This window comes from Branchiostoma belcheri, unplaced genomic scaffold (genome assembly GCF_001625305.1).
Source record: "Branchiostoma belcheri isolate BF01 breed outbred unplaced genomic scaffold, Haploidv18h27 scaffold11, whole genome shotgun sequence".
Lineage (NCBI taxonomy): Eukaryota > Metazoa > Chordata > Leptocardii > Amphioxiformes > Branchiostomatidae > Branchiostoma > Branchiostoma belcheri.
Genome location: NW_017802491.1, coordinates 3,990,912 through 4,014,510, shown reverse-complemented (window position 1 = coordinate 4,014,510; position 23,599 = coordinate 3,990,912). Strand labels below are relative to the sequence as shown.

The window sequence follows — 23,599 nt, the reverse complement described above, 5'->3', positions numbered from 1 at the left end:
TGATGTATAGACCAGTTATATTGATTTTCAGACTCATTTTGTCACTGATGAAAGACTCGGATAATTTATCCAGTTGCTTGATTTATTTCGCATTATGCAAAGTAGATATTGGCTAGCTTGTGTACTCTTTCCACAGTCAAATATGACAAGCAAGGACCACTCTCAACTGTTGATATAATCATACTAAAGTACAACATCATTTATTTAGATATGTATTAGGCACATCCACATACATGTATTCATATTCATAATATATCTGATTCATTGAAGCAGTGTTGCACTGACAAATAGTATTTATGGGTTCACCACACCACGAAGTGGTGTGGTGAAACCATATTGCTTTTTCTGATGTTTCTTCTTCTCCTCCTTCTCCTCCTTCTCCTCCTGCCATTTTTTAAATGGATTCAGCTTCTTCATTTTAGGGCCTAAGGTCCTGAAATTTGGTATGGAGGTACAGTGGGCAAATACCCCTAGGCGTTTTTTAAATTATTGTGATAAAGGCTTTTAGAATGGTTTTATTTGAGTTTTTTGGCTGTGTAATAGCTAATGTATTACTGTGTTAGTGTGCCTTGTTTACCACGTTTGGGTCATGAGTCATCAGAATGGAATGCAGGGCATCAACCAATAGGCATGCAGCTTTCCTCTATACTTCTTGCTGATTGGCTGTTGGGATTTAACTTGATTAACACCTGCACAGAAGCATTTCCATACTGACAGTATGTCTGTATTCAACTGTTTTGGTAGGTATTTCAAGCTTTCCTGCTCCAGCATTGGAATGCCGGGCATGGACGTTTTTTTTTTTATTTTGAAAATCAACAGTTTGCATTATGCAATTAAAAATCCTAACCAATAAAGTAGGGAATAGCTATCCAACTGTTGTTTTAGTTGTATTTTACTTCATATTATAGTTATATCAATGTAAATCATTGTTTTCCCTTGTGTTTCCCATTCTTTCCCTGCCATGTCGTAAAATGTGGTGAACCCATCGCTGTATTTGCTCCAAAGCAAATATTGGCCTTTCTAGTTCATATATAAGTTTCCTTTCCACACAACTTGTCATGGAAAACAGCATAGAGTGCCATTTACTGTGGAAATAGAACATGTATGCATGGTAAAAAAAAGATACCACATTAGAATTCAAGTCTCAGTTGTATTTTTCCCCATTCTTCTGTACATGTACATCACTTTTGGCAAGCTTGCATAGCATCTTGCACAAAGTTAAAGGGGTCAGCACTACGACCTGCAGCTATTTTCTTCTTACTCAAGGGGGTGCTTCTGCCCTGTTCTCGACCACTTGCCTTCTCAGTCTTCTCCTTCCCTGCCCTGTCTCTATTTTCCACTGTGCCATTTTGGTTCAGGTTGTTCCGCTTTTCCCCAGGTAATGTTCTGTCTAGAAATGTGAAATTACTGACAGTATTTTCAACCTCTGCTCTTGGCTCCATCTCAGGCACACTAGCAGGCTGACTTGAAAGTTCTTGAACTGAACTTCCTGAGGTAAGATATTCTTCAAGTAAAACCTCACTTGAGTTCCCTTCCTTGATTTGTTCTTGCACCATATCATTCTCCTGTTCTGCGTTAAGTATGGGTACATTGTTGTTATGCTGAGTTTTCTCTCCTGTTCTCCCACTTGAATCAGAGATGTCCAGAAATAACAAGTCTTGCAGATGTGAGGTTTTCGAGGAAGACGTTTGCCGCTGAGTACCTGCTTGTAAGTCATTCTGTGTACGTTGTATGTCTTGGTTATCTAACAGAGTTTGAGAAACTGCACTTTCACCTGCAGCATTTGTCTCAATGTTGACTAAGTGTTTACCTACACCAGTTTGCAGTTTCATTCCAGAGAAGAGGGAAGTTTGAAATTTTGAACTGTTAGGGGCTTCAACTTCTAGGGATGTAGGTGGCATGTACAGGACTTCTTCTGTAGAAGAAAGACAAATAATGAGAAATACCATGGAAATACTAACAACCTTACACCATGTGATAAGAAGAAGTTGCCAATGAATCACATTTTGAGAATATCTAAGCTACTGATGACTTCTATGATGTACATCTAATGGTACAGTACAGAAGACCAGTCTGAACTAGTTGGTCGCAGGGAATGTATAATAACAGAAAGACATACAACACAAATTTAATACATGAAGTAGTACCTGTCTTTTGTGGTGGTTGCGGTGGTGGTAGGAAGGTAAGCTGTCGGAGAATCTGAAAAGATGATCACAAGACCAATGGTTGAGATTTCTTCCTGAGAGGAGCCCCTAAGTTTAAGTCCATTATGAGCACTTACAAGACTTGGGCTGTGACAAAGATGGTCAAATTCACTTCTGTATGTCTGACATGCAACTTTTACAAGGATAAAGCTTTCAAGATGGGAGCGGCAAACTGTTCTATTAGCATGGACCAACTCCCCTGGCATGTCATCTTTCTATTTGGCCAATATCTACTCTTTCCAGCTGCTTCCTGAAGCCTGGTAGAGGCTAGTAGATCACAATCTCTACCCTAACATATCTGAAGCCAGGCCCACCTTGGTGGCTTTAGCCTGCTGTGCCCCCTGTCTGCCTGTACTGAGGGTCTCCAGTGTCGGTCTGAACAGTTCTAACAGCTGTTCTGTTGTCACCAGATCTGTCTTCATCAGGTGTTCCAGTACAAACAGGATCCTCTACACATTCAGACAGATAGTAATAAAGCAATTATTGACACCTTTATCTATGCACAATATTGTACTGGGCAACATGGCCCATCTTGAATGCTAATTAATAATAATAAATTAATATCTACAGTGTAGTTTTAGTAATTGTGGCAGTAGGAAAAAAACAGGATGCCAAATCATACTTTGCATCAACCCCCTTTTCAACAAAAATGTACAGATAAAAGAATATGACTAAACAGAAATTTGTCTTCACTACTGAAGGATTTTTTTCTTCTACATAACTCTATAGCTAGTAGCTACACCCTGATGTTTTTAACTCTGTGAAGAGAAAGTATAAAATGATGTGACCAAACTTACCAGTTGTACCTGAGCATCTGAGTGACTGAGTTTGTCATTCAGGAGTTGTAAAATCACATCACAGTTCAGAGCAGAGCACCTGACAACAGAACAACAGTTGTAGGACAGTCAGCATACACACTACCAAATCCAACAGGTCAAATTGCCAACAACCTATCTACTTTCTCTGGTGTTCATTGCTTTTTTTCCTCATGTGGATATGCCTTCAATCAGAAATGGCAACATGTGCTTAACATAACTTTTTGATTTATGAAATACATGTATCAGTTACATTGTATGATAAAATATATTATTTAATCACACTTATAAGTAAAAAAAAAACTGATCAGAATGACTGTATGAAACTTGGAACTTGGATCTTTTTGCAATAATTCATCTGATATGCCTGGTGTTTTAGCTGTATCTTGCAGCCCAAATTCCAAATGGGCTAGACCTACAGTTGGTCATATTACATGTTAGGTAACCCACCTTTTGACAAACTGTTGAAGCTCGTCCCTACTGGGGGGTCGTGTGGACGGAGCCTGTCCGAGACAGCTGGTATAGTCGGCTATCAGCTGTGTCTCATGGGTCCTGTCTTCTACTGACACTGTCTCTAACCTACAGATACAGGAAAATCTCAACACTTTTCATTCATCCTCAAACTACATGTATCCTGCTGATGCCTGATTACTGATGCATTCAATGCTGCAATTCTTGACTTGTTCATGGTACTTTTATGTTCGCATACATGGTATACCAACACATGGTAGTGTAAATATTAGTACACATTTGGAGAGTATTTTCAGGAACTAACCTCTCTGAGAGTTCCGTGCTGTCACCACTGTTGTCAGATTTGCTATGTGTGTTGTTGCCATGGTAACGCTTCAGAGTAGAGTCCTCCCAGCCTCCCCCAGCTTTACCTGCAGTGTGGTCTACAGTCATAGAAAAGAAGATGTTGTCAAATTTCATCATTTCTACGTTAACTGGTGAATATGAAATACAAAAGTATTGTATATTATTAAAGTTAAAATAAAGAGTTGTTCTCACCTAGAGCTTTCGAACGATCACTAGAGGTCTTCTTCAATACACAGAGTTGATGTATGTCAAACTTCAGAGAAGCCTTAGTCTTACTGGGTCAGTCTAAGAAGACCAGATTGTGTGACTGGCCAAAAGCTCTAGGTGAGAACAATCTTTTGTATTGGATCAAAAGTTTTAACTTTTAACTCTATCAACATAGATGAACTTTCATGACAACATGAAATATTGTAATTTTCTTTCATGCCTAAAAAGAAACTGAAGATCATCCTACGTGTTTTCCTCTGAGGAGAGACTTGAGGAGAATACTGCATTCCTGGCTGTCCCCCAGAGGTGTCAATCATGGCCGGCTTGTACCCGCCCACCACGGCACCAGAACTGTGGGGTTGAAGGGGCTGCCCTCCTATTGGCTGGTACTGATTGTTGTTGGACACGCCCTCTGTCCACCCCTTCAAGTTGGACAGGATGGTCGTACCTAAAGATTCTGGGAAAATTAGACATTACATGATGAAATAAGCAAGGAGCAAAATGGCTTGGAGAAGACATTTTCTGCAAGTAAAACATCCTACACATAACGCAGTGTAAACTCACTGTTAGTGTTCTGTGCTGCTGTGTTTCCAAACCCCTGCATTCTGCCAGGTGACGTCTGGAGGTTACCAATGCCAGTCTGAACACTTAGTCCTGCAAGGGTTAAAGTAGGACAGAATATGATGAAGAATAGACTGAACGTTTATTGAGCTAAGTTTATTGAGATAAGTTGGTCCGAGATTCTAGCAAGCAATAGACACCCATATATATACACAGCTGCAGAGATATTGAGTTAATAACAAAACTAAATCCTTACTGTTGTTTGCAGATAAAGGCCTGTTGGGAGATCGCTCACAGTTTTCTGTGTTAAACAGGATGGAGGAGACTTCCTGTTAAAAGAAATGGAGAAACAGTTCAGTTCACTCATATCATGGGAAATGCAAAAGAACAATACAATATGTTGCTTTTTATATCCATACTTGAGAAGATATGAACATGACATGTCAGACATCCCATTCACCTAATCAGGACACTACCAGGTGCCTCTAACATGTACAATGTACGTGCTTGGAGTTCTAGGCTTACATGGTACACATTTACATTTACATTTACAGTATGTCATATATTCTAGCTGAAGTATTCCAAGTATTTATTGACTTACTGTAGCAGTTTTTCTCACTACCACATAGGGTGCATGGCCATGGAGAGGGTCAGGAGGTCCACTGTAACCTACAAGACAAAAAAAGTTATATTATACATGTAACGTTACATGTATATGTATAGGAGGGAGACACATGATGTTTTGACAGCAAAGAATGTAAGGGTGAACATTATAACTGTTTAAAGTGCTTAAAATATAGCTTAAGGGATATAATTATGTCTTTCTCCACAGATATGGTTTTGAGGAGTTTAACTCCTTACTTGTCGCTGCCTTGATGCCCTCTGCCCTCCTCCTTAGCCCCTGCTGAAACTCTGACGGCCCATTTTCTATCAGGTGTTTCATCACACGTAGCACCTGCAGCAGGGGAGGGGCCACAAAGTCAAAAGTCATCCTAGCAGTAGTAGATATCATTCAGTCTGACACAGATTTATCAAACTCACACAAGTTCCAGAGGTTTAACTGGAATTCTGCGTAAATCAGTTGATACAAAAGATGTCATAGCTGGCAAATTAGGAAATGCAACCATGACAAAGCTTTAATGTTTGTGACTTGTGTAAACTGACCTTGATCTTCACATGGAAAGAGTCTTTGTTAAGCCTGTCCACAAGGTAGTCCAGCACCTGCTGGCACTGGCTGCTGGACTCATGGAGCATGGCTGGAACAACAATGTAACTACATAACTACATGTATCTTCATAGGGACTATCAACACATACTACGCATACCAGGGTATGTTAAGTTGTCAACAATTCTTTGCCAATCAAGTACTAGTACTAGTACGTACTAGCAACATGAGACGGGGACAATCGGGTGAACTTTAAAACAAACACAAACAAGCCAAAGAAATAATACCTCAAATTTACTGCACAGAACAGTAATGACAATTTCGTTTTCATGGACACTTGAGCAATCATGTCTTGATGTTCGAGTCTCTGTGTATTAAGTCGTACCATTGATCTCCTGATACAGATATCCTGGAGTCGGGCTTTCGTCATCAGATGTGGCTTTTACCAGCGTAGGGAGCTGCAGACATGAAAATATAAATACATCAAGGACGCTATGGGCAAAACATAAGATATAAGTTATATATTTTTGTATTCTGACGTTGTACTCATGAATGTAGCCTGACTAAATCGCGCTCCTGGCGGCCGCCGCTTGGGGTGGGGGTCATTAACCTCCAGCCGAGAGCTTGTGTATACACAGGCTATCATGAATGATGCATACTTCGTCAGTAGGAAACTCAACAACGTACTGTATAAGCATGCTGCAGGATGGCAACGTATAAAAGTGACGAAAAAAAGTAATACATGTACGTCATTACGCAATCGTGTACATCTGATGTTGACAAAAATATTTATAAGCGTGGGGAGGGGCATCCAGGGTCGCGGGGCATCCAGACTTAGTTTGATATTTTTAACAAACTACAATGAAAGGCAGAAATAGAATCATTGTAAATGATGCTACAGATACGTGGCCGTCATAAACACACGGTTACGTTCTAATAACTTCCTTACCTTTCCTACAAATGTAACTTTTTCGACTAAACCGGAAACAACTCCGCTCGTGGCAGCCATCTTGGAATAGTCAACTTTTCCCCAGGGGTAAACCGAGCAAAATATCAGTCACATCTGTTAGGGTGAAATTCTACAGATTTTTTTATGATTCTTGAAATTATCAATACAAATTTATGTTTTCTTTGTTTTTTCTTAAATACGGGATAAAATTATGCTTTAAATGTTGATTCATAATATTATGAGAGCGCATGCGTTGCCACGTGGCCGCCATATTTGATTTGGCTGGTGTGTTTCTGACTGAATGAAGTTTGTTGACTTTCTTGGACGGAATTCTTCCGATCGGAGCGATTTGTGTCACAACTCGGAACACAGCGACATCCTCGACTTTTCCCGTCAACGTGGGAACTCGGAAGTTTTGTTTTTGATGTCTGGCAAGAAATCCTAGAAGATGATCACGTAGCGCGTATACACGGTGTTGCTGTTTATTTATTCTTTAGAATTTTAAAACACGTACGCATGACCTGTGTCAGGTAACAAAGGTGAGAAAAACCTGTCGGACAGGTGAGAACAGAGGTCTATTTTATTCCGTGAGAGAGAGTTTGGACAGTTTTCCAAGATAGACGACGAACGGGGGCTTACCATCATGTCAGGCCGCCACAACAACTGGCCTTTCGTGTTAAACCTGGGAAACTCCATCATAGGAGTCAGTATCCTGGCCACGCCGTACTGTTTTAAAGAGGTAAGTCAACAGGTGCTGTTGTACTTTAGGCAGGTGTTTAGACAAGGGGGGGTGATACTGCTATTGTGCTATTTCTGGTTCAAATGTACAAATACCCTGAACTTTGGCAGAACAAAAATTATTACTACGTGGCACTGCTGGAAGTAATCTAAGCAAGTAAACCATCCTGTCGCTTTAACGTTATAATATATATATTTTTTTTATTGATGACAACAATCACCCATATTTTAAGGGCTCAGATTGGTTTGAATTAGAATTTATGATTTTGTACATAAATCAAACTGAGTGACTTTTGCATCTTTTGATCTTGGATTATGAACATGCCCCCACCTCTGTATGACTGCAACCAAACTTGATTAATAAATTAAAAGCAAAGTTACCTCAGAATTTGAATGATCAATAAATTATTGTTCTCTAATTTACACTGTATTGTTGTTTTATTCTGTGTGTTGTTCCTCCCCTCACCAGTGTGGCATCCTGCTGGGGTCCCTCCTGCTGCTGTGTTCAGCCTACCTCACCAGAGTCTCCTGTAACCTGCTGCTCAAGACAGCGTTCGCAGCTCGAAAACGCTCCTATGAGTTCCTGGGTAGGGTTTTTATGTTTGCTAAATGCCATTTGTAATATAGCAAAATTTGAATAACAAAAAAAGAGTCGATAGACAACTTGAGTGTTAGATGCTTACTTCAAGCTTCTTGGGAATAAATGTGTAAACAGTCATAATAAAACGTAATAATGTTCGTACAATAAAGTTTCTTTCTGCACATGTAACGTTGTGAAAACATAAGTTTGTATAAGAATTGTGTCTCATTTAAAACTGCATTATTTTGGCTCCAGAAAATAATTATAGTTTGTTTCCACTTGAAGTAGAACACCGTGAGTAGAAAGATTTATGTTATTCATACTTCCTCTACAGCCTTACATACTTTTGGAGCAGCTGGGAAGTTAGCTGTAGAAATAAGGTGAGATTACATGTTCAGTTTTGAAGTTGTATTTGCATGTTCATGTACCTTTCTTGTTTTTGCTTTAGCCATTCATGGGAAATTGACCCATGTAGACATTATTTCACTGAAATGTTTATATTTTCAGTATTATTGGGTTACTGTTGGGAACATGTGTGGCGTTCTATGTCATCATCGGTGACTTGGGACCTGCTATAATTGCAGAGATGACAGGACTAGAGGTAGGTCTGAACAACATTTACTTTGTAGCCACATATACATGTATATGTACTTTTTATAAGATTCTGTGCTTTGTGTCATCACACAGATAGTGTGATGATAGTGTGATTTACAGTGATCATGTTACTAGAGGTGTTAAACTCCAACCATGTTATACCCACTTGACAATGATGCTATGGCAGTATGGGCCATAGCATCATTGTCAAGTTTTTGTGCTAGTCATTCATTGCCTGTTTTTTTTTTCATCCATTTTTTTTTTCTAACGAGGGTTATACATGCTTGTCCATGTGTGTGCTTTAGCAAGGTGAAACTGATATGTAATAATACAAAACATATACATGTACAGTAATATACTCGTTACTCTGCCCTAGAATACTGCCAGTCTGCGGGCGGGGCTGCTGGTGTTTGTTGCCATAGTGATCGTCACACCTCTGGGGATGATGAGAGACATCACCAGCTTTACAGCAGTCAGCACCATCTCACTTCTCTTCTACTCTGTCTTCATCGTAGAGGTAAGACTGGTGGCTTCTTCTTCCAATACCGCGCCCTAGTTACAGTGGATTAACAACCTACTGCCCCTACGGCCTCAAATTGTCTACCTCTACCTCTTCTGTTATTTGACAATTTTATTTTATTGCATTTGTTGTTCTAGGTGTTAATGTGGGCGATTCCAAACCTGGTGTCAGGGTCCTGGATCCAGAGAGTGGAGATGTGGAGGCCGGCAGGCATCTTCAAATGTCTCCCCATCTTCTCTATGGCATTTGCATGTCAAACGTATGTTGTGGTGTTGTTATGATTGGAAAATTGCTAAGAATGACAGCCAGTTTACATGAAGACTGCTGTATCATGAATACTTGATAGAATTATTTGTTACTTTGGTACAGATGTGTTAGCGGAGGGTGGCCACAGTCTTAGGTAACACAGTATACATACATGTCAAAGATTAAGATTTTTTCTCTGTCTGTTTATGTTCTTAACCACAGTCAGCTGTTTGTGCTGTATGGTGCCCTTGATGAACCGTCAGTCAAAAGGATGAACAACATCGTACAGGATGCCATCAACATGGTGGGGAGTATCTACCTCTGTGTAAGTGCACACATTTCTTCAGGACCTGTTCTTTAATGTTTTTAAGTCGAGTTTCTAGATTTGTGTTTTTGTTTGATTGTGTGGATGGATAGACAATGCAGAATACTGGTATTTTGATAGCTCTGTACATTTTGGGAGTAGAGGACCAATACATTTCATGCCCTATACAATATTGATAAGTCTCTTAATTCAACAACCAGTGAGTTTTCACCTCCAATATTTTCGTGACCAACTAATTTGTAATATTGCAGAAACAACACCTAGTTGCAGTATGAATCAGAACTAGAGCTGTGTACCTAAACAAATTTTAGGTACAGGTACAGGTACAGGTACACAGGTTTAGGTACAGGTCCGGACCTGAACCTGTACCTGAACAATTGGACCAATTTATATGCTCTTCTGAACTCCTTCAATAACAAAAAAAACAAACAAACTTGATAGTTAAGGTTTATTCTTTGTTTATGGCGAATGCTCAGATAAAATATAGGCAAAACTTAGGTGTTATTGTTTTCATGAACACACTGTCCTTACACAGGGACCCATTGTTAACCAGCTATTTACACATTTGAGGTCACAAATAGGCATAAAATTGGTGTGAAATTGTTTAGGTACAGTACCGGTACTGAGGGATTAGGTATTTTGGACCTGTACCTAATCAATTTTTCCGGTACAGTATCGGTACTGCGTACCGGTACACAGCTCTAATCAGAACCATTCATTGTTGCCTTTTACTGAAACGTCAGATGTGAAAACCCACTGGTTGTTGAACAAAGAACCTTACAGTCCCTTGCCAACCTGATGAAATTATTCACAAACATTTCATACACTGTTAATCACTAATAGTTCAACTGTTCTTTCAGGTTGGCTTCTTCGGATACGTGGCGTTTTGTGAGCTGGTGAAGGGTGACGTCTTGTTGAACTTTTCGTCCACGTTCATGGCAGAAGTGGTGAAGATGGGGTTCTGTCTGTCAGTGGCTGTCAGCTTCCCCCTCATGATCTTCCCCTGCAGACAGAGCATCGACACACTGTTCTTCAGAAAACATGTGGGTTTCTTTCTACCTTCTCCAAGGTTTAGTTTTCGGTTCCTTTCGTGTGTGTGTGTGTCTGTCTATGTGTAAATCCAATAACTTGAGAAGGATAGGATTGTCTTGATATTTGACATGTCAGTAGGTCTTGATGAGACCTTGAAATGATTAGGTTTTGGGCTCCCTAGCAGCTTTTTATTGTACTACAACAAAACCTGTGGTCTATGTTTTGGATGTGGTATGGTCATAATTTGTAGTTGTTAGATAGCTATTGTGCTTAGAAAGAAGTAATATAAGTTTGGGCACCCTAGCAGCTTGTTACAGTGTGTGATAGTTGAAAAACAGCCAGGGCCATTGACAAAATATTTGTGTTTTTGCCATGTTTTGTTATCTAGGAAGTTGATACAAAGATTGTTATTTTTATCTTCGCAGAAGAAAAGCATTGTTTTTGCTCCATCTCTTCTTCTTCTGCATCCATTCCAAACAAAAACGATCAATGACCTGGACAAGACAGCTGTCACCATGGTAACTGGTGCTGTAGCAGGCAATCTGTGGTGTTGGAATGCATTATGTAGCAAGTAGCAGGCTAGGGGCTGGTCACCATATATATATGAATGTGTTTGAGTAAGAATAAACAGAGCAGTATTTTGTTGGGCTAGACCATCACCATGTGAAGGTGACCATTATGCATGTGCTAAAAATGCAACCATCCAACTTGACTTTTCCTCCGTAGGTCCCAACATTAGAGAACATCCCTACAGGAGGAAACTACATCCCCCCTCTGAGGTTCAAAGCCATCACTATGAGTATCATCATCTTTTCTCTCATCACTGGGATTGTCATCCCTAACAGTAAGTAGAAGAATGCTTCAAGAAATAACTGTCTTGAGGCATTGCCAAAAACCAGATGGCCATTTCTTGCCTGTATACAGTATACTTGCATATATGCGTACATCTCTACAACAGTATACTCATTAAAAGTAATTAATAGGCAGTAAAGAACTTCATGGTAGAAGGACAAGAATGCCATTGTATTGTAAAGCACATTCAGTAAGTATCATCATAGTATTATATATAGAGCATTATTGTGAAGAAAAGGTTGTGAACTTACATAAGAAAAATTCAAATGAAATTTTAATGAAAAGAAAAACAGTGAATCAATTTCACAAGTTTGAATGTAAAAATGATTTCCAACACAGAACTATGTTAAAATGTTTAGTTTAGCATTAAAATGTACATGTACTTATTTGATGAAATGTATTTCTATTTTGTCCACTTTACCCTCCCAGTTGAGACAGTCCTGGCGCTGACAGGAGCCACTACTGGAGTGCTGATCTGTTTTATCTTCCCTTCACTCATGTTCTTGAATGTCTTCAGCGCACAAAGCTCAGGCAAAATCACAGCACAGGTGCAGTATACAAACCAACATCAAATGTACATATGTATCATGTACATTGCATGGTTTTAACAATACTCTTAGCTCCAAATGTTATATCCACATTCTTGAACACTGTGTATTGTGACTTGTCTTGCTGAGACTTTGTAAATTGTTGACTTCCAGGCTTGCTCTAGGTACTTTCTCATACACATTGTACATGTATTGCTACATGTATACTTGAAGCAACTTAATTACATGTAACGTTACTTGCAGAATACAAATGTACATTATAGGCATTCATACTAAAGGCGTAGTAATGCATTAACTATTTATTGAAGAATTAAAGTTTAAAAGAATCGTATCTAGATATACTGGTAATTTGACATGTCAGTATCTCTTTCCATTTACAAGAATGTATTTCATACTAGTATTGTTTTTTATGTTGGATATGAAGCAACACAGTATTCAAGCATGTGTATAACTAGTATTTCTGTACATGCAGATTGCGTTGTTTGTAGGAGTGAGTGTACTGGTGGCCAGTACATACACAACACTCACTACTCCTGGTGAGGCACCTGACGTCCAAGTCAAACCTATCGTGGACAACGTACCAGACTTTGGTAAATATTAGACTCCTCACAAACTTGTCGTGGTGTATAGCTCAGACAGATTTTTTAAAGGCCCATTTTATTTTAATAATAAAGTAATTAAGCCAACGTGATCAGTGGCAGTCATTGCAACCATATTTATGATCTCTTCTACCAGAAATATCCATTTGCCTGTATTAGCCCTTGTTATTTCACTGTGAAAGACTGTTAAAAAGAATCTTCAGCTTTATGAATTCACAAATTTATAATTACCCTCTAATGTTTGTGTTTTGTTCATTAAGCTGTGAGAAATGTGATTGGCGGAGTGGACAAGAATGATGCTGTGGAGTCACTGCAGTCACTTGGAGGTGTGTAAGGCTTTGAAAATATCATAAGGAGTTTTAAAAATGTTTCTAGGGATTCATACAGGACAAGTTAAACATGTTTGCAACATCTTCCCTACATTCTGCCTGTGTCCTTAGTGCTGATTGCTATCACTGCCACTCTCCCAGGCCCTCATTGGCTGAATGTGTCAGATTAGTCTAACTCTGTTCATGGTGCTGATTGGCCATCTCTGTAGGTCACCCTTGTGCTTGAATTTTCACTTTTAAGAGTGTCATATTTGAAACTTAGCAATGATTATGTTTACCTTCATAGACCTCATGTGGTGTTGAATAATATGTTGTAGCAAGTGGCTTGACAGTTGTAAGGGCTGGTCACCTTTTTAATGAAGTTGTTTAAGTAAGTGGGAATAGACAGAGCAGTAATTGTTTGTGATGTTATTTTGTGTGTTGGTTAGTCTTTACCACTGGCTCACACTATAATCAGTATCATAACTTATGTTTCCATCCACAGGTGGATCTGACAAAGATGATGATGACCGTGGGGGTGGACAGGAGAAGGATGGGGAAGAACATCATAAAGACAATGTCCAGGTATACAGAATACTTGCACACTTTCCACTGAAGAACAGCTTTTTTGTGCATCTCACTAAGACAGTCATAAAACAAGTTTGTAACATCATCATGTGCTACTTTTTATGGTTTACTTTTATGTAGACCTCTGCAGACAGAAAACATATTGTTTTTGCTCAGTTTCTTCTTCTTCAAACAAATTGGGTTACATTTTGTAGCAGGACATATTTGGAGGGGCTGGTCTCCAGATTATGAATGTGTTTGAGTAAGGATAAACAGTAGTTTGTTAGGCTGGACCATGTGAAGGTTAATATTATGCATTTACTCTGCAAATGTTACCTTGTTTCAAGGTTTTATTGTCTATTTTAATACAAGGTTGATGTACCTGCTGTGAAGGAGGGAAAAGGAAAGGATGACCAGGAAGTACAGGTTGACAAACCAGGAGAAAAGGATGAAGAAGAGGAGGAAAAGGATAAAGACAGGGAAAAACAGGGAGAGGACAAAGGCAAGTAATACCAAGCAGTGACTGATTGAGAGTTTAATGTAGCAAGACTTAGTGTAACATATAAAACGTATAAGAGAAATCAGTGACCACATGTAGGTTAGAATATGTAAAGTGTTAATGATCATCTTGCTTGTCCAGGCCGGGCTTGAAATACTTCTTCCAGGACTTGCACAGTGTCAATTTTAATTTATCAATCCTGTATAATAGTATATGCAGGTGGGATTTCAAGCCCTGGATGCTTTTTCTGCACTTTAATGCTGTGTGGCTATTCCTAATAACCTATTTTTAAAAATAAAGACAGCTGTGTTGCCAGCATTCTTGTAAAATACTATTGACTATCATATTCACAAGTAGTGGTGCATACCGGTTCACTGTACTTGGATCCGGACTTGTAAGAATGTTTAGGTTCAAGTCCAAAAAAACCTAAAAGTCAAGAACCGAGTCCGGACTTATTACCATAAAAGACCATTTCACATACCCCTTTTATTTCCAAACCACCTAAAACCTTCCATAGATTGCAAAATCTTTGCTGCAAAATGAAGAAAAAATTGCCATTGGGCATCGTCAAGTACCGGCCTCCATGTTATGTGGCCAAAATTTCACCCAGACAACATTGCAAGGTTGCCAACATGCAATTTTGTATATGCCATGGGTTTAGGTCCGAACTTACAAGTCCGGAACTGAACCTAAACCTCTGGACTTGAATCCGGACCCGAACCTAAATGTTGGTTTAGGTATGCACCACTATTCACAAGGATGCTTATGATTAGCTCTTCATTTTGTGTTTATATAAAAATTTGATCTTTGAAATTTGCAGCAGATAAGGATGACAGCAGGCTAGAACCCCCCATTCCACATGAACCAAAGGAGCCTAAGAAAGACATGGATGATGTTCAACCTGATAATGAAGACTCGAGGGTAGGTTTTCATAACATCTCCATAATGTATCAGTTCAGTAACATCTGTAGATTGGCAGATTCAAGTTTTACTGTCCTATGCTATCTAAGTAAGTACTTAAGTGATGCTTATATACATGTGTAGGAGCAGTGGGAGCAACATCACAAGGATGAGGATGAGAACAAGGATACAGATCAGGAGGGAGCTGGAAAAGACCCAGGTTTGAAATCTATGCCTACAGCTTTTGTAACCCATGCTACTTTCATGTTAGTCAATGTTTGTGAAGATAAGTTTAGATTAGAATAGATCAGGAAGTATGTTCCTTTTTTTTACACATGTGGGTGTATTTCAGCCATTCAGGTCAATAGCTCTTTATGACAAGTGTTTAAGTCAAATTCTAAGTTTATATTTGAGATGTTTCAGATGTTTCAGTAAATTTTGATTGTACACAGATGATGAGGATGAAAGAGAGCTAGAAGATTTTGAAGACAAAGAAGACGACAAAGAATCTGCCAAGAAACATGAAAAGCAAGTAGACATGGAGGAAGCACAAGATAAACATGATGTGGATGAAGAAGATAACATGAAGGAAGCAGAGGTTGCTAAAGAGTATGTCAAGAAAGAGCATGAAGACAAAGACCATGAAGACAAGGAGCAAGAAGACAAAGAACGGAAAGACGAAGACCATGAAGGCAAAGACAAGAAAGAGCACAAAGATAAAGAGCATAGAGAGAAAGAGGAAGAAGATGAGGAAGAGAAAGATGAGGTTAGTAATCTCAAGTTCACACTGTTAAGAATTGCTCATTCAATGTTCAACCATATCAAACAAGGCATATTTTCTGAAAATTGTGTGAAATCCAGAATGCTTTATTTGGAAAAATATAGAAACAAATTTATATAAATAATTTCATCAGGTTGGTGATTCTTGTATTCACAACCATTTTTGTCTAATACAAACCAACGTTTTGATGATCATCAGGGCTAACATGACTAATGGTTTACTGTGCACTGAGGCTGATACTTCTCCAATGTAGAGACTGTGTAAATGCTGTGCCTCATGCGATATGTGTTTGTGTGTTTACTCCAGGGTCAAAAGAAACAGCTGCTGGACATCATCCAGAAGCAGCAGGAACAGCAGGAGAAGCTGCTGGAGGTACAGCAGCAGCTGTTGGATGAGCTGAAGGAGCACAAGGCAAAGGACACCGTTGATGAAGACCAGCAGAGGCAGGACGGGGACCATGTCAGGGTCCCGCAACAAGCCGCCGGGGGAGTCATGCCACAACAAGCTGCCGGGGGAGTCATTCTGCAACAAGCCGCCGGGGGAGTCATGCAGCAACAAGCTGCTGGGGGAGTCGTACTACAGAAGGGTGCAGACATCCAACAGCAGGCAGGGCTCGTAGACGTGGGGTTAAACCAGCCTGTGGTAGATTTACAACAGAAGGGCATCGGGGACGTTCTGCAGCAAGGTCATGTTGTGGACATGGCACTGCAGCAACAGCTTGCAGGTGGACAGCTGCACCAGGATGTAGTTCCCAAACTCCACCAACCTGTTAATCCAGCGTTGCAACCGATAGCTCTCGGAGATTCCTTACAGCACGGTAACTTACAACAGGGGGGTCTGGGAGACCTCGGGCAGCAGCAAGGCAATGTTATGGATGGAGGAGCGAACAATCATGAAGTCATGGTGAACAATGCCGCACTGGAGGTTGCAGAACTCCATCAGGGCATCCTGGCAAATGCTGGGATGCAGCAGGAGATAGCTGATAATGTAGGAATCCAAGCGGGGCATCTGGTAGATGGGAACTTGAAGCAGGCTGCTGCCATGGATGGTATGAAAATGAATCAAGGAAAGGCGGCAGACGGACAGGTGAAGCTAGCAAAGCAGGCTGTGGACCCTCATCCAGACATTGGCGGACAGATAGACCAGGGAGTAGCTAACAACGTCAAGCTTCCTGATCAAGACATGGCAATGCAACAAAGGCTAGACGTTGACATGCACTTAAATCCAGTTGACAGCAAGAAAGTAGTTGAGAAGCAGGTCAGAGGCTTGGATCCAGACATCCATGATGCCCAAGAAGGACTTCCAGATGCAAATCCTGTACATCATAGAGTGGAGAGGGCTGTTGGTGACATGGAGATTGTCGAGGTGCCGAGAGATGGCCTGCTACCAGCTGCTGATCAACTACAGGTCCAAGGAAATCAGCAGGATTCTGTAAAAGATGCCATCAATGCAGAAGGCCACAATCTCAACAGCAATAATGATGCCAGGTTGGTCAAGAAAGAAGTCCCGGAAGAGGTTAAGGAGGCAGCAGTCAACATGAACCAGTTGAACCGGGACTTAAAGTACCACGTGCCGATCAAACCTGTGGAGGCCCTCGAGTCAAATAAGGGTCATGACGAAAGCAAAGCAAGGGAGAAAATCCTTCAGAATTTACCAGGTGAAAGTGTAGTCCATGATGAAGTTGAAGGCATGAAAGAAGAAAAGATGAAGTTCAAAGAGGTAAAAGAAGAGGGAAAAGATGAGAAATGGGATTTCAACAACTACAAAAAAGAAGAAAACCTTCCTGTCGATGGGAACAATAATGTTGACATGGTGGTTGATGCTGGCAGCCTTCAAAAAGACTTAGTGGGCCAAGCTGAGGGTCCCAACCTGGTCAACCTAGCTCAGGTTAGGGATCTCAAAGCACATCCTGATAAAAAGAATGATAACGATCATAGAAAAGAGTTCAGGAAATAGACTTCTATGGAATTTTATTTTTAGTTCTGGTGTAAAATGGTTAACTAAGCCTGGTGACCTTAAAATGGTTGTTTTACAAATGCAATGCCCAGTATTACAAATACACAATATTACTAATGAGATTTTATGACATAAAAAAGCCCTTCATCGCATTTTGATTTGCCTTCACAGGTCTAATCTCTGCATACATACACCATCATCTCTGTATCTAATGATAGCTGTCAACATGCTGTACATTTTGAATATTCATATGTACTTTTAAGCAAAGAGTGTAGCAATAGTTCTCATACATAGCCAAGACTCTGGGTAGACAATTAGTCATTAAGACAATCTCCTTACACCTTCTGTGAAGCATTTTTTAATGTCACATTCCTTGAAGATCTACAAAATATCTCTGCAAGATGTTAGAATGTAGGAAGTGTACCCGCAATATGTACATACTACAGATTTCAAGAAAGTTCTGTGGCTTAAAAGTAATTGTTGTATTGCATATCTGTTGTTAGGCTCTGCCTTACTGCACTTGTTGCCTGTGGTAAACGAATCTGTTGCAAGTGCTTTAGCCGAGAACAGTATTAGATGGAGCCCTGATACAGTTTTGTAAGATATTCATGTACAAAGCAAATGTTTTATGGGCATGTTCAAGAAAATAAGGCTTACTAGTATTATGTAAAGATAGTAACACTTTGTGCACAGGACTAAGCAAATGTAGACAACTTCTCAGCACATAAACAGGTAGAGCACCATGCATACTGCAATACTGAAAAAAGTAATAGTTTCTGATTCCACAATAATACATGTACCTTCAGAAACTTCACTGTTTACCATAACTTTTCTAAAGCTGCTCGCCACATTGCAGTCTATGAATGTTAGTTATGCCACATCCCGCACATTTATGGTAAAACATCAGCACATGTACATGTATTTTACCTTCCATGCTGTGTATATTTGACTGTACATACTGGAATGGATCGCAGTGTAACCTAAAAAATCGGTCATTTTGTTTCATACACTGACTAAGGTAATAAAGTCGTGTAGCAAATTTTGATGGCATTCTGTTAAATTTCTCATAACATTTTGCACAATTTTTATCTTAGCAAAGAATAAGTTAAAAATGAAAATTAGAGACTGGCCTCTGATCAAACATGCTGGACTGATTGCATTGTGTAAGAAGACATGGGAGCCTGTAAGTCTATGTAAGTAAAAAATAAATTGTCTATTCCAGAACTTGTCTTGCACGTCTTACAATGCAGAAGTATACATACCACTAGTGAGTACAGATTCATATCAATTTTTCAATGTACCTATTGAATATTATATTTCACTTGCACAAGGAATTTTACTAATATTGCAACTTTATTGGCAACTTCCGGCTGGCTGGGCTGATATACTAGTATTGGATGTCCCAAGAAATAAAGGACTTGTGTGAGCACTATTTTTAAATGCCCAAAGTATGAAATAGAGGGCAGTATATGTCAATATCATACAGATGGCCTCTGATACAAGACATTTCCAGTATTAACACACTAGTACTGATACTGCCTTTAAGGTTTCTGTGAGAAGAACTGGTTGTATGGGTCAGCCTGCACCACCACATGTTCCACACAGGACGTAGTCTGTTGTGTCCAACAGCTTCCAGCACAGGTATACACCAGCACTGTACCAAACTCAAGCATGGGATCTGAAATATAAAGGCACAGGTCTGTTAGTCAGGCATTCAGAGCTGCAGAATTGAAGGCTATGAGCTGTTGTGAAGCCACTTTGTGCCTCAGTTGAGGATAACAAAGCAACCAGAACTGCCTATGTTTCCAGTGTTTGGTACAAACCATTCCATGCCCAATAATCAAAGTTAACAACACAATGCCACTATTAGCCAAAAGAATATACATGTATTTGACATGCAAGCTATCAAATTTGAGTGCCAAGTCCAGAACAGAATGTTAGAGTATCAGTAAGCCAACACCACCAAAACAGACATCACAATTGCCATAATGTACATAGAAAGTCTATATTCTTTGCTTACCATTGCTGGTCACTCCTGGTGTCTTCAGAATGCTGATGATGGTTGGCATGAGTTGGAGTTCAAAAACTCTCTGTCCACCACAGTTAGCACATGGAGGTTGCACCATGTGGGCATCCTCTGGCTCCTGTATGTAAAGTGGCTTTCCACCTCTGCTGTATCTGTCAATAGAAGATTGTTATCAGATGAGCATACTTTTCTTTTCAAGGCACCCAATGCAGTATCAGTGCGTTAACACTGGAAATACTAATTTTTCTGGATCTGTATGATATTTACGATTAATAACAGTGCAGAAGCAAGCTGCACAGTAGTCATTTATATCTTGGGGCCTTCAATACATCAGCAGCATTCAGGTGAGGTCTCACCACGTAACAACATTACATGTGTACATTTTTTCTCTGTGACTGTATATACCGGAACCGTGGGATTGTGTTGTTTAAACTGACTATGTAAATAAGTGACTAGAATACTGACTTTAACACTTTGGTTTTCAAATCCTGAACCTTCATTGGGCATCTTTCAGAAGACAGGAGAAAATAGACTTCTCATAATATGTACATGTATATTAATGTATTCAAGCCATGAATTTAAAAGCTATCTCTAAAACAAGGGCAAAAGATCCAACCTAAGAATCTGTTCAGGACAGAGTGACACCCTCTTGGCAAACTTCTGAAAGACTTTGTCCCCGTGTCTTGCTGTGGTTTTCTCGTAACTCTCTCCTCCACCTCTCTTTCCTGTACTGGTGTAGAGTCATTACATGTAGATTTAGCCATAGCTGTGCTACATGTACAAGTAACAAAACTTAATGGAAAATAATGTCAAGCTGTAAAGAAATTAACAGCTGTAAAGAGATTTACTTCTCTTTATTTTTAATTCAAAGTAAGAGCCAAGAATGTTTCAATGTAAGGCACTGGTCAGTATTATGAAAATAAACATGCTAATTATCATCTACCTTCTTTTACACAAACAATACATATTCTGGATAAAAGATCTACATGTTGAACAAGACTATTTTTTAACCATTTTCCACCTACTATTTGTATGGAAAATTCTTTATAGTAGTATGTCAGGTACTAGTATACATATAGTATTAACTTCATAATCATACTAACCTTGTTCCAGAGCCCTCCATAGCTGCTAGGTCCACACCTTCCTTCTGTTGATAGTCTGTCATGAGTCTGTGTACATGATCATCATAGTCTACCATGGAGTCAGTGGGCTCCTCAAACACACTCATGTAATATGCTTCAAATACAGTCTCCACTTGTGAAGGCTCTTCTGTGTCAACATTCAAACTCAATAATTTGGATAGAGAAGAAGTTGTTATATCATCTACTGGTAGATCCTCTACCAGCACATTTTCTACTTTCTCTATGTCTACAGTTCCTTTCTCAGGATTGTCATCATGATTCAAGTCCTCTTTGTCATTAAAACCAGTCTGTTCTACAGAATCAGATATATCTAGGTTCTGAAACTGTTCCATGCAGACAGATTCACTTGTCATGTTGTCTTCCTCTTGTCTGCGATGATCTATTGTGGTAGGTGTTGCTATGGCAACAGGATCCTCTTCTTCTGCCTCATCACCCCAGTCATCTGCATCATCACACCAGTCTGTGGTTGCCATAGAAACCTGTGATACAATTATACAAATGATTTATGTATATGATATGTGTACTGTTTTAACTGAACTCTAGAAATAGACAAGATAATTGTAAGAAGCAATAACTCTATAAAATGTTTCTACATTCATAAAAATGTACATACCACCTCTGTCTCTTCCTGTTCAGAAGTATGATCTTCACATGAAACTTGAAGCCTGACAGCAAACCAACTGTGTTAACAACAACAAAAAAACACAAGAAGTGAGAATAATTAAGCTGTCGGTTTCAATTCAATCACCTACATGTACTTGAATACCTAGTTATAAGCCTCAGGCCTAGGAAACAATGTCGTGTTTCTGGTTTTCGAGTGACCCTAGTAAAAACTTGCTATCCTAGTCTTCTTTCTTCTTCTAATACAGTTGAGAATATACTGTACATCTGTACTAGCTACGATACCTTTCTGACTTATTCCAGCACTGCTTCCTACAGCAGGCAAAGAGATAGAGTGTCCTGTGATAGGGAGAGCCGTCCAGGGGACAGTACACCTGCACAACAAGGGTCAGTGTGCAGCAGCACAACGCACACACAGGCATCTCTGGGAAGGGTGGGAGGGGGGCACAGCCCTGAGGATGGACAGAATCAACATATTTTGGAAGAGTCTGAGATAGAATCAATAATGAACAGTGAATCATATCAATTTGATTTGTTAAAATGTGAACTGAAACAGAGGTAGTTCACAGCAAACGCATACTATCTTAAAACTGAATCGGTACACACTAGCAAGTATTCAAGTAGTATACACTAGTACATGTAGTACGATGGAAGTGGGGAGGGGGGCAAAATTATGACTGGAGAGTTACCCAAAAAACGACTTGGCTATTGCTTGTCAACGTGCGAAAACTGCAGAGATACGCAGAAAACGGTAAGCGTAACACATCCATACCGGTTTCCCTCCTACTCTGTTAGTATATAAGGAGGAACAGTCCCGTTCGTCACGGACTGGCTCGTCCAACACGCCTAGAAACACGGGCGCCGCCATGTTGGTTACCCAGTGTACTTTGCGACATGACAGGTGCAGCATCAAACAGGTGGCCACAGTTTGGAATTGTCCGTCGAGTCGCTTAACGTGTTTTTGTCCTCACTCTAGTCCGAAGGATTTCATCTCTCGTAAAACTGCTCTAAGTTGTAAGGATAGCGGTTTGCAAGACTACTTTTGCATCAGTATTCAATTTGCCAATTCAAAACAGTACTTCAATACTAGCAGTAGCTAGAATATCCTCATCACCGTACGGAGGTGTTGTTTTAGGTGGGCGCACTGTGGTGGGCGTGTGTTTGTGTTTGTGTTTGCTTGTGTGCCCGTAGGTACAGTATTTGAATGCAACAGAGTGGCAGAATTAAAGGAAGGGGAATAATGTGGCAGCTTTACTCGAACTTGCTTGTCACAGCAAGTTCGAGCGCTTTCGTCCTCTAAACCTGCAAGGTTTTTGTGCTAGGTCCGTTGTAGTACGCCAAACGATATCTCTTTGGTTGTGCCAATAAATTCACAGAAACTCTAGATACATGTACCTCCCGAATCTCCGATATTGCTTGAATGAAAAGACCCAACCGAATGTTTTATTCAGCCGACGCACGTTTCTTTGACCGTCTGTCACCTTCCTCGGGGCAATTCTACCGGTTCACGTTGTATACAGCACAGGTGTTGCAGCTTATATAGATGCGTTCCCAGACTGAAATATTGCTTGTTTTCCATGGTCATTGCGTGCAAGGTTATCTTGCATGAGGTTGATCAATATTTCACATTCCTGGTGGTCCGAGATTCTTCTCACCTCCGGACCTTGAGTCGTGTGTTGACTGCGGAATGATCGCGGGGTCACTTCTAACAGGCGGAGGTCGGCTGGATTAAAGACAGCGCTTCTGTTGCGGGGGAGGACGGCAGTTCTCTTCACACAGAGAAGGGGAGTGGGCGATGAGGGGCACGGGGGGATTTTACTACATCGTTTAGTTGACACAATTTCTGCCGCGGAGTAATAAAATTTGTTTTCAAATATGTCAGTGTGAAGCATGGAAGCAATGCTGGAACATGTTAGTAATACTGTGGTTGTCCGTACTATCTAAACAAAACGGATGAGCAGACTGGAGTTCTTGATTGGACAAGAGGATAATCAAATATTTGCGGACCTGTTGATAGTGCGTATCATTTCGTGTGTATCATACGAGTA

The 23,599-nt window shown here is 40.0% G+C and overlaps 3 protein-coding genes across 4 annotated transcripts; 1 reads left to right on the top strand and 2 right to left on the bottom strand.

Moving 5' to 3' along the window:
- Positions 1–1,181: 1,181 nt before the first annotated feature.
- LOC109482098 (AP-4 complex accessory subunit tepsin-like) lies at positions 1,182–6,869 on the bottom strand. Its single transcript, XM_019784772.1, has 15 exons — positions 6,718–6,869; positions 6,154–6,226; positions 5,768–5,859; positions 5,465–5,558; positions 5,205–5,272; positions 4,860–4,932; positions 4,607–4,696; positions 4,290–4,499; positions 3,795–3,912; positions 3,470–3,598; positions 3,002–3,080; positions 2,519–2,653; positions 2,148–2,199; positions 1,811–1,915; positions 1,182–1,390 (listed from the first exon to the last, which is right to left on the bottom strand). The coding sequence occupies exons 1-15, from the start codon at positions 6,775–6,777 to the stop codon at positions 1,182–1,184; spliced, it is 1,587 nt and encodes a 528-aa protein (XP_019640331.1). The 5' UTR covers positions 6,778–6,869.
- Positions 6,870–6,981: 112 nt separating this feature from the next.
- LOC109484708 (putative sodium-coupled neutral amino acid transporter 10) lies at positions 6,982–18,805 on the top strand. 2 transcript variants are annotated; one of them, XM_019788076.1, is made up of 18 exons: positions 6,982–7,456; positions 7,925–8,042; positions 8,370–8,415; positions 8,543–8,636; positions 9,006–9,146; positions 9,287–9,408; positions 9,618–9,720; positions 10,581–10,763; positions 11,479–11,596; positions 12,034–12,152; positions 12,625–12,742; positions 13,012–13,077; positions 13,565–13,644; positions 13,999–14,128; positions 14,949–15,046; positions 15,170–15,245; positions 15,478–15,791; positions 16,113–18,805. In XM_019788076.1, exons 1-18 carry the CDS (start codon positions 7,361–7,363, stop codon positions 17,760–17,762), a joined length of 3,672 nt encoding a protein of 1,223 aa, XP_019643635.1. In that variant the 5' UTR covers positions 6,982–7,360; the 3' UTR covers positions 17,763–18,805. The 2 variants fall into 2 exon arrangements, with proteins under 2 accessions (XP_019643635.1, XP_019643627.1); XM_019788068.1 differs by having other exon boundaries at positions 14,946–15,046.
- A 121-nt stretch (positions 18,806–18,926) lies between these two features.
- On the bottom strand, positions 18,927–22,426 carry LOC109485157 (programmed cell death protein 2-like). Its single transcript, XM_019788600.1, has 7 exons — positions 22,324–22,426; positions 21,837–22,003; positions 21,544–21,610; positions 20,892–21,409; positions 20,405–20,518; positions 19,783–19,940; positions 18,927–19,440 (listed from the first exon to the last, which is right to left on the bottom strand). Exons 1-7 carry the CDS (start codon positions 22,417–22,419, stop codon positions 19,304–19,306), a joined length of 1,257 nt encoding a protein of 418 aa, XP_019644159.1. The 5' UTR covers positions 22,420–22,426; the 3' UTR covers positions 18,927–19,303.
- Between the last annotated feature and the right edge of the window lie 1,173 nt (positions 22,427–23,599).

Excerpts from the sequence above, each read along its gene's own strand:
- LOC109484708 (XM_019788068.1), top strand. The coding sequence starts at position 7,361 with ATGTCAGGCCGCCACAACAACTGGCCTTTCGTGTTAAACCTGGGAAAC. Across the intron at positions 12,153-12,624 it reads CAGGCAAAATCACAGCACAG|ATTGCGTTGTTTGTAGGAGT; the intron begins GTGCAGTATACA and ends CTGTACATGCAG. Across the intron at positions 13,645-13,998 it reads ATCATAAAGACAATGTCCAG|GTTGATGTACCTGCTGTGAA; the intron begins GTATACAGAATA and ends TTTTAATACAAG.
- LOC109482098 (XM_019784772.1), bottom strand. The coding sequence starts at position 6,777 with ATGGCTGCCACGAGCGGAGTTGTTTCCGGTTTAGTCGAAAAAGTTACA. Across the intron at positions 4,697-4,859 it reads GCCTTTATCTGCAAACAACA|GACTAAGTGTTCAGACTGGC; the intron begins GTAAGGATTTAG and ends TAACCCTTGCAG. Across the intron at positions 3,599-3,794 it reads AGCACGGAACTCTCAGAGAG|GTTAGAGACAGTGTCAGTAG; the intron begins GTTAGTTCCTGA and ends CTGTATCTGTAG.
- LOC109485157 (XM_019788600.1), bottom strand. The coding sequence starts at position 22,419 with ATGGCGGCGCCCGTGTTTCTAGGCGTGTTGGACGAGCCAGTCCGTGAC. Across the intron at positions 21,611-21,836 it reads TGCTGGAATAAGTCAGAAAG|TTGGTTTGCTGTCAGGCTTC; the intron begins GTATCGTAGCTA and ends TTGTTAACACAG. Across the intron at positions 21,410-21,543 it reads AACAGGAAGAGACAGAGGTG|GTTTCTATGGCAACCACAGA; the intron begins GTATGTACATTT and ends ATTGTATCACAG.